Genomic DNA, 9,777 nt, shown 5'->3' on the forward strand with positions numbered 1-9,777 from the left:
AATCTTTATGGAAGCAGACTGCCTCATCTTTCTCCTGCACAGTGGCTGGTGGGTTCAAACTGCTGACCTTCTGGTTAGCAGCTAAGCACTTAACCATTGTGCCACCAGGGCTCCTTAGAAGAAACATCACTTACGCTAAGACAAAACAGGCTTTTCCCCATCACTCAGCTCAATTTGTTTATCATCAGTATTACTACCAGTATCATTCAACAATACAAAGGACTTTTACTTCAATTATCTCACGAACACACTGGTTGTTATTTCTCCCATTTTACATATCTGGAGACTGCGGTTTAAGGAATTAGAATGTTTGCCAAAGGTCCCACATCTAGCAAATAATCAGAGTCTCATTTTCCCACAAGAGCAAGAATTGGAGAAAGGGCATTCTGCTTAAACCATTTTTAAAAACACATATGAATTTCCTGGCATTAAAAAATTATATCTTTTCTTTAAACGTATAAAAACATAAAGAAAATGATGAAGAGTTTGCTTCTACAAATTAAAGGCAATATCCACAGGACATTCCTGATTCCAGTCATTCCAATAATTCTATCTTCCTCACTCTACAATTTTTTGTTCATGTGGTTTGCACTGTGAAAGCCTACACTGGAGTATATGCACAGCAAAATCTTTCTCAAATCATCTTAACACACTATTTTGATTCTAAAAACTATTCCTGAGATCATCCAAGCAACGACTGTGCAGTTTTACTGCTGATACTATTCAGTCACCTCTTAAAACATGTTACTCTCTCTCTTAAATTATAAATTTCATAGGTAAAATACATTTACTTCAAGTTCTTTTTTATTCCCTACAGCCCTAGTCGCACAATGGCTAAGCACTCAGCTGCTAACCAAAAGCTTGGTGGTTCGAACTCACCCAGCAGCTTCACAGGAAAAAGAAATAGCTACCTGCTCCCATAAAGATTACAGCCTAGAAAATTCTATGAGGCAGTTCTACTCTGCCACATGTGGTTGCCATGAGTCAGAAATTGACTCAACGGCACGTAACAACAAACGCCTTGTTCAACATCCAGTAGGTCTCCTATCAATGTGCAAGAAAATCTCAGTATTCTCCTTAGACCAGGGTTTCTTACCTGACATTTTGGGCCTGATAATTCTTTGTGTGGGGGCTGATCTGTATGCTGCAGAACGTTCAGCAGTATCCTTGACCTCTACCCATTAGAGGCCAGTGGCAACCTCTCAAATATATCCTGACATTGCCAAATATCCTCTGGGGGAAAAAAATCACACCCATCAATACCTTAAACTTCTCAAATACTCCAATTAAGAAGTATCTACTGAGTTTACCACTTGTTTCCAAAGAATAATAAGATCAGCTACGTGAAATTTACATAAATTCTGCCATTAATCAAGACTTGAAAATTCAACTAGAAAAACTGAAAGTGTAAACCTTATTTGCTAACACAAATAGTGTCAACAACACTGATAGATACATCGACTAATGGGATAGAATTGAGGACTCAAAGTAAATCCATCCATCCATGGGCCACTGATCTTTAACAAAGGTCAAAGTCCACTCAATTGGAAGAAACAATCTCCTTAACAAATGGTGCTGGCAAAACTGGATACTCTATCTGCAGAAAATGAATCAGGATTGATACCTCACGCCATGTACGGAAACTAACTCAAAATGGCGTAAAGACTTAAATGTTAAAGCTAAAACTATAAAGCTCCTGGAAGACAGCACAGGGTCAAAACTAGGAGACCTGATCTTCGGCATAAATAACCTATCAAACAAAACCAAAAATGCACGAATGGCAGATGATAAATTAGATAACTGGGACTCCCTAAAACTTAAATACTTCTGCTCATCAAAAGACTTTACCAAGAGAGTAAAAAGAGAACCTACAGGCTGGGAAAAATCCTTGGCGACGACATATCTCATAAGGGTCTAATCTCTTAAACATACAGACAGCTTTAATAACTCAACGACAAAGAGACAAACAAACCAATCAAAAAATGGGCAAAGGATATGAACAGACACTTCACCAAAGAGGACATTCATGCAACCAACAGATACATGAAAAGATGCTCTCAATCATGAGTCATTCAAAAAAAAAAAAAAAAAACCAAACCCATTGCCAAGTCGATTCTGACTCAGTGACCCATTAGCCATTAGAGAGATGCAAACCAACACTACAATGAGATACCATTTCACACCTGCAAAAATGACAATGATGAAAAAAAACAGAAAATGCTGGTGAGGTTGTGAGGGGACTGGAACTCTTACACATTGCTGATGTAATTGCAAAATGGTACAACTGCTATGGAAAACAGTATGGCACTTCCTCAAAAAGCTAGAAATAGAAATACTTTATGATTCAGCAACCCCACTCCTAGGTATATATCCTAGAGATACAGGAGCAGTTACATGAATAGACATATGCACACCTATGTTCGCTGCAGCATTACTCACAATTGCAAAATGATAGAAACAACCTAAGTGCCCATCAACGGATGAATGAGTAAACAAACTGTGGTACGTACATACAATGGAATACTACACAACTATAGAAAATAACGAGGAGTCCATGAAACATCCTATAACATGGATGAATCTGGAGGATACTATGATGAATGAAATGAGTCAATCACAAAAAGACAAATACTGTATAGTCCCACTATTATAAAAAGTCAAGAATAGATATACACACAGAAAGCAAAGTTCTTTGATGGTTACCTGGGATGGGAGGGAGAGGAAGGGGGAATCACTTTTTAGAGAGTAGACACTTGTTACTTTCGGTGATGGGAAAGACAATCCAGATATGGGTGAAGTCAACACAACTTGATGAAGGTAAATAAAGACACTAAGAAGTACATAACAAAAAAAGGGTCAATTTTGGTAAACACTATAGCATACACAATTTTGCAACAACAGTAAAAGCAACCCAAAAAATGTGTGTGGTTATGTAGGTAGATATGGATGCATATATGTGTACAGAAAGGCATCTGCGAGTAAATGCATGTGCATGTGTAGGTGTATGTATACAGGTGTAGGTATATGTATACACACGCTTGTATGTGCTGCATATATATCCACACATATAACAAACCACCTGTGGGTACAGTTATGGAGTCTTCCTAAACATATTCGAACAACTCACTGGATTGGTTTACTGGGTTAAAAGACTTAGGACCATATCTCAGGGGACAACTTAGTCAACTGGCACAACACAGTTCACAAAGATCACATTCTACATCCTGGTCTGGTGAGTAGCATATGGGGTCTTAAAAGTTTGAGAGCAGCCATCTAAGATACAACTGTTGGTCTCTATTCATATGGATCAATGGACAGTGAAGAAAATCAAAGGCTCAAAGAAGAAACTAATCCACAGGACTTGTAGTCCACACGAAACACAACCTCTTCTAACCTGAGACCAGAACTAGATGGTGCCCAGCTATCACTACCCATTCTGATCAGGGACACAACAGAAGGTCCCAAGAAGAATGGAAGAAAAATGTAAAAAAAAAAGAAAAAGGCCAGTCCTACTGGACTGATAGAGACTAGAGGAACCCTCGAGACCATCTCCCTAAGATAACCTCTGAACATGAAATTGAAGCTCTTTCTGCAGGTCACCTTTCAGCCAAATAATAGATTGGCTTATAAAATAAACCGTATCACCCATGAGTAATGAGCTCCATTAAACAGTGAATTATATGAGACCAAATGGTCAACATTCACCCAAAAGCCAAAGCGAGGAAGCAAGTAGAGGAAGGGAAGTTAGATCAAAGGACACAGAACAAACAACATGGAAAATAATGAGAATGCTAACATACTGTAAAAATTGTAGCTCTTCCCGTAAGCGGCCTGAGTTGATCTTGCAAAATAGTTCACTACTCACTTAAGACCCAGAAAACCCCACAAAATCATGCAAATCAAGAGGTTCAAATCTTCGGGTCCATTTTAAGCACACCCGAGAAACTGCCCAGGCCATCAAGGGTATGCATATCAGAAAAGCCACCAAGTACCTGAAAGATGTCACTTTGCAGAAGCAGTGTGTGCCGTTCCGACGCTGTAATGGTGGAGTTGGTAGATGTGCCCAGGCCAAGCAGTGGGGCTGGACACAGGGTCGGTGGCCCAAAAAGAGTGCTGAATTTTTTGCTCCACATGCTTAAAAATGCAGAGAGTAATGCTGAACTTAAGGGTTTAGGTGTCGATTCTCTGGTCATTGAGCACATCCAGGTGAACAAAGCCCCCAAGATGCGCCACCGTACTTACAGAGCTCATGGTCGAATTAACCCATATATGAGCTCCCCTCGCCACACTGAGATGATCCTTACCGAAAAGGAACAGATTGTTCCTAAACCAGAAGAGGAGGTTGCACAGAAGAAAAAGATATCCCAGAAGAAGCTGAAGAAACAAAAACTTATGGCTCGGGAGTAAATTCAGCTGAAAATAAAATACAAAGTAAAGTAAAAAAAAAAATTGTGACCAATGGCATGGAACAATTTGTGTTAAAATTGTTAAAGGGAAACCTAATTTGCTGTATAAACCTTCACCTAACACACAACAAAATATTTTAAAAAATAAATAAAAAAGATTTTCAGCATCACGGATGTCATAAGTACCACTATTTTATTAAATTAACTTAATACTCCTATATGTTCACTATAAGACAAATTTTTTCAACAATATATTCAAAAACTAGAAACAGTCAACTAAGATTTTTTGCCTTCTATTTTATCGGGAAATTCACAGCTAAAAAACAATATATATTGAGCAATGACCATAAGAGCTCATGACTCTATTCTAGCTTCCTTTATGAAAACCAAAAAAATAAAAGGCAGTAAAACTTCACAAAAGCACAGGCATGAGCTGATAAAGTTGGGGGAATCCCCAATCCCACTTTCACTGGATACAATGTGTTAACTCACTCGGGCCTATAATAAAGTTGATGTTGGCCACTGGCAGAATACCCTACCCTTAAAAAAGAGGAAATGTTGGCCTTTATCTTGTAACATTGCTCTTACAAAATGAAAGAAAACAAAGTCTCCTTTCCTAGATCTCACATAAAATTAGGACATTTTAATTTCATTTGTGAAAAAGTTCAAAATCCTCAGGTAGTAGACTTTGCAATTTCATAGTAAAAAGATTTACAATTAGAATCACAGAGTTTTGGTACGCCTAGAAGCCCTCTAGATGTTAACTAAGCCAACCTCTAATTCAAAAGATGAAGAAAAGGAGAAATGAGATTTGGTGGGCAAGGAATCTCTGTCTCTATCCACCATTTCTTTAAGGGGAAAAAAAAAGTCTGAGGTAAATAGTACACAGTGTTTTAACATTAAAATTGGGGTGGTGGCTACATGGTAATATTATATTATCCTATATGATTTAACATTTCCAGAATTAGTAACTATTTCTATTAATTCTTATTTATTTCTATTAAATAAAGCTTAAATTAAAATGAAGAAACTAAGGCCCAATAGGTAAATGGCTTGCCCAGAATCCAGGTTTCCTATATAACGGGCCGCTGCTTTTTCAGATTTCAATAATGTGTTCAAACTAGAAGGAATAATTTATATTATTAGACGGTATTCTAAAGAAACAATCTTTGCAGAACAGTCAAGCAATTAAATATCTCTTTCTCCACTTGTTTTTCATTTGCATTATACTTAGTGTAGTGAGAATGGGATGTAAAGAAAATATGTGTTGTTGGCGGAACCAATCAAAAGAAGAGTAACCTATTAAAAGCTGGTTCCTCCACTACTCCGGACAAGACCCATGGTTTTATTACAGTGTTGCTCAATATAAATACATGATCCACATATGTAACTAACAGTATTAAATGTTTTCAAAAGGAAAATGAATTTCAATATATTTGATATAACCCAATACGTTCAAGTATAATTTCAACATTTAATCAATACCAAAAAAAAATTCATGAGATACCTTACATTCTTTTCCACGTACTGAGTATTCAGAACCTGGTGCGTATTTCACACAGCATGTCTCAATTTGGACTAACCACATTTCAAGTACTCAATAGCCACAGTGGCTAGTGGCTACCCCATTGACAGGGCAGGCCTGTAACTATTTGTTGACTGAATTCAAAGTGGTTCCATTTATCTGAGTAATTCTTTGGATTTCCCTCCAAAGCTGGCAACCCCTCCACACACACACACAAAAAGTCTTTTGTGGAGTGAGAATCCCTAACCTCCTGAAAGCTTAAAGTATAATTAAAAAAAAAAAAAATTAGTGCATATAATTAAGCTTTTTGAAGAGTGTGCAAGCGTACAACTTACTGTCAACTTTTATACACTTAATCTCTAGGATAAAACGCTTGAGTAAATTCCCGGGCATGCAACCAAGCAGGCACCTAATTAATAAAAATGCGGGTAGTGGCTTGAATTTCTCTCCACTCATCCAAAACAAAACTGAAAGTCCTCTTCATACTGAGGGGAAAGTAAATACGAGAGGAAGAAATCGTTTTATCAGAAGCTGAAAGCCTTAAGAGTGAGAATCCCTACTACTAACACACCTTCTTAAAGACCCCTGCTTATCCCTCCCTAAACTCTGCAAGCCTAAAGAGAAAGAAGTCAGTTCTTGCTCACTGTAAAATGCCAGATGAGATCATCGTAAAACTCAATTTCCTTTTTCTTCTCCCTTAATGCCACTTTATTGGTGCGTGTAAAGTCATCCTCATACCATGCGATCACGCGATGCACGAATATACATGTATATAAAGTTGCTATATTTTTATAGTGTCACTGAGTTGGAAACAGCTCGACAGCACCTAACAACAACTTACATGTGTATCCACGTACACACACACAAACATATACACATATTTTTAAATGCTGTGGAACCAAAGCGGTCATGGAGGCAGGAGAGAGAGCCCTGAGGTGGGCAGGGCAAGGCAGGGCAGGAGCTTCGGCCTCAGTGCAGTGGCGTCACTAGGGCTGGTGTCACCCAGTATGCTACTTTACGGTGTCACCTCCCCATGGACCTCCTCCTGTACCAGACCATACAGAATCCTTAGTAATTTTTTTTTTGTACCAATGTTACTGGTAAATCGTAATTCTCATATAGCTCTCTTTTCCATAAATTACTACTTCATTCTCAAAAAAGTTATTGATATAGGTTCACAAATGCTAATTATCATACTATTGCAGCTACACCACCAGAAAACTTGACAAAATCGGCGACTATAAAAACACTGCCAGCATCAAAATCAGCAGGACATGCTCATAGCAAGTGCAGACAAGGCCACGTGATGCAAAGGGTCACCGTAATTGGGTAATAATGACTCTGAATGGGTGCTGCACGCAGTCTGACCGGTAGTTATATTGACGCATATAAACCGGGCTTACGAAAAAATACTGTTATGATAAGGATATTTTTGTAAACAATAATAAACTTCTGCTGAAACACTGCACAGAATTTTATAGACAGTCATTCTGGCGTCACCCCCTGGGCAGTGTCACCTGGCGGGGTCCACACGCCTGCATCCCCTTAGTCAGCCACCAATTCAGGGACTCGAGCAGCCTGCAGAGTCCGCTGCATCTTCCACCCTGGTCAGGATCCTGCGCAGGGGGGCGAATTCACACCAGGAGGGGGCCGCACCTCCACACCACCAGGAGCCCCCCCCCCCCCGACACCGACCTCCATACCGGGAGGCCCGACCCACACCTCCACACCGGGAGCCCCCCTGACCTCCACACCGTGAGCTCCCCCTACACCCCCACACCACCAGGAGCCCCCACACCGACCTCCACACCGGGAGCCCCCCTACACCCCCACAACACCAGGAGCCCCCACACCGACCTCCACACCGGGAGCCCCCTCCACCGACCTCCACACCGGGAGCCCCCCTACAACCCCACACCACCAGGAGCCCCCACACTGACCTCCACCCCGGGAGCCCCCCTACACCCCCACAACACCAGGAGCCCCCCCCACCGACCTCCACACCGGGAGCCCCCCCTACATCCCCACACCACCAGGAGCCCCCCACATTGACCTCCACACCAGGAGCCCCCCCTGACGTCCACACCGGGTGCCCCCCCTACACACCCACACCACCAGGAGCCCCCCACACTGACCTCCACACCGGGAGCCCCCCTACATCCCCACACCACCAGGAGCCCCCCACATTGACCTCCACACCAGGAGCCCCCCCTGACGTCCACACCGGGTGCCCCCCCTACACACCCACACCACCAGGAGCCCCCCACACTGACCTCCACACCGGGAGCCCCCCTACATCCCCACACCACCAGGAGCCCCCCACATCGACCTCCACACCAGGAGCCCCCCCTTGACGTCCACACCGGGTGCCCCCCCTACACACCCACACCACCAGGAGCCCCCCACACTGACCTCCACACCGGGAGCCTCCGGAGCCTACACCCCCACACCACCAGGAGCCCCCCACACCGACCTCCACACCGGGAGCCCCCCTACATCCCCACACCACCAGGAGCCCCCCACACCGACCTCCACACCGGGAGCCCCCCTACATCCTCACACCACCAGGAGCCCCCCACACCGACCTCCACACCGGGAACCGCCCCCCGACCTCCACCCCGAAGGGTCCCGCATCTTTACGCAGGGAGTGCCCGGCTCGTCACACCAGGGGGCGCCCCCCGCGGCACCCCTCCAGGAGGCGGAGTCCCGGAGGCGCAGGCTGCAGGCCCGGGAGGAGCCCGGCGGCAGCAGCCGGTGGCGACGGCCCCTCAGTCCCGGCAGCACGCCGGCCGCGCCCCTCGCTTACCGCCCCAAATCCCCAGTTTCAGCTGGGACTTGTTCAGGTTCTCCACATAGTCGCCCAGGAAGCGGTTCAGCAGGTCCGCGACCACCGACTCCAGCACCATGGTGCGGCCGAGGCAGCGGGCGAGGGAGGAGCCGGAACCACCGGCGCGCCGAGGGCGGCGACCCCGCAATTGACAGCCCCTCGGGCTCCGGCCCGCCCCGGCCGCGCGCGTGACCCCGCTGTGCGCAGGCGCGGCGCCGCCGGGCGGGGGGCGGGTCTCGGCGCGGCGTCCTCGGGGCTGCCAGCGGCGGCAGCGGGCGGAGGGAGGGACCCCGGAAGAGGAGCGAGGGCCGTCGGCGCTGCCGGGTCTCCAGCTGGCGCTGACCCCTTCGCCTGTGCGTCGGGTGGGGAGGAGGAGGCGCTGCTCCCCTGTCCTGCCTCTGTCCGCAGTAGGCTTTCCGCTTTTTTTTGCTCCTTGAAAACACGCTTTAATCATTTAATAATGGGACGAGGGGGAAACAGGACCGCATCATAAGATGGAAGGTGGAATGACAATGGAGTTGTTGAAAGCTCATGAATGTTCTCACTTCTGCGCTTGATTCACTCATGGTTACAAGCCACCTGACTTATTGGTTACTTACTTCAGTAGGGAAATAACTAAAACATACCACTTCCTTTTTATTTTTAGGTATGAGTTACTGGTTATTTATCTATCGCCTTGCTCCCCGCTAAGATTCGTTTGACTCCGAGTGTGTCGAGACCCTTAAAAGCGGGAATTTTATGCCGCAAGGACTTTCCACCCGGGAAAAATTAAACCACCCATTAACAAGCCAATTCTCTTCAGAAAACTGAATTTTTTTTTCTTCTAAAATATAGCTCAAAAGGCTGTTGAAATGCAGGCAACAGAAATAAATCTAAGAAATGGTGCGATTATTTGTAGTCACAGCGTGTATTAAATGCCTTGCTAGGAGATAACGTCTGAAAGAGTGTACAAGTGTTTTGAAAATAAACACGAGACTAGTACAGGATCTAAAAGGAAAAAAAAATTTTTTTTAATTCAA

The 9,777-nt window shown here is 44.1% G+C and overlaps 1 protein-coding gene and 1 pseudogene across 2 annotated transcripts in view; one reads left to right on the forward strand and one right to left on the reverse strand.

The window, feature by feature from the left end:
* The window catches only part of VPS13C (vacuolar protein sorting 13 homolog C), a 187,333-nt gene extending 178,385 nt beyond the window's left edge, over nt 1-8,948 (reverse strand). For both annotated transcript variants that reach the window (XM_049905874.1, XM_049905872.1), the window contains exon 1: nt 8,738-8,948. In XM_049905874.1, the coding sequence (XP_049761831.1) occupies nt 8,738-8,837 (100 nt within the window). In that variant the 5' untranslated portion in view covers nt 8,838-8,948. The remainder of the gene's footprint in view (nt 1-8,737) is intronic.
* LOC126087955 (60S ribosomal protein L17-like) lies at nt 3,876-4,436 on the forward strand (annotated as a pseudogene).
* Nucleotides 8,949-9,777: the final 829 nt, after the last annotated feature.

Source organism: Elephas maximus, chromosome 13 (assembly GCF_024166365.1).
Source record: "Elephas maximus indicus isolate mEleMax1 chromosome 13, mEleMax1 primary haplotype, whole genome shotgun sequence".
NCBI classification, from domain to species: domain Eukaryota; kingdom Metazoa; phylum Chordata; class Mammalia; order Proboscidea; family Elephantidae; genus Elephas; species Elephas maximus.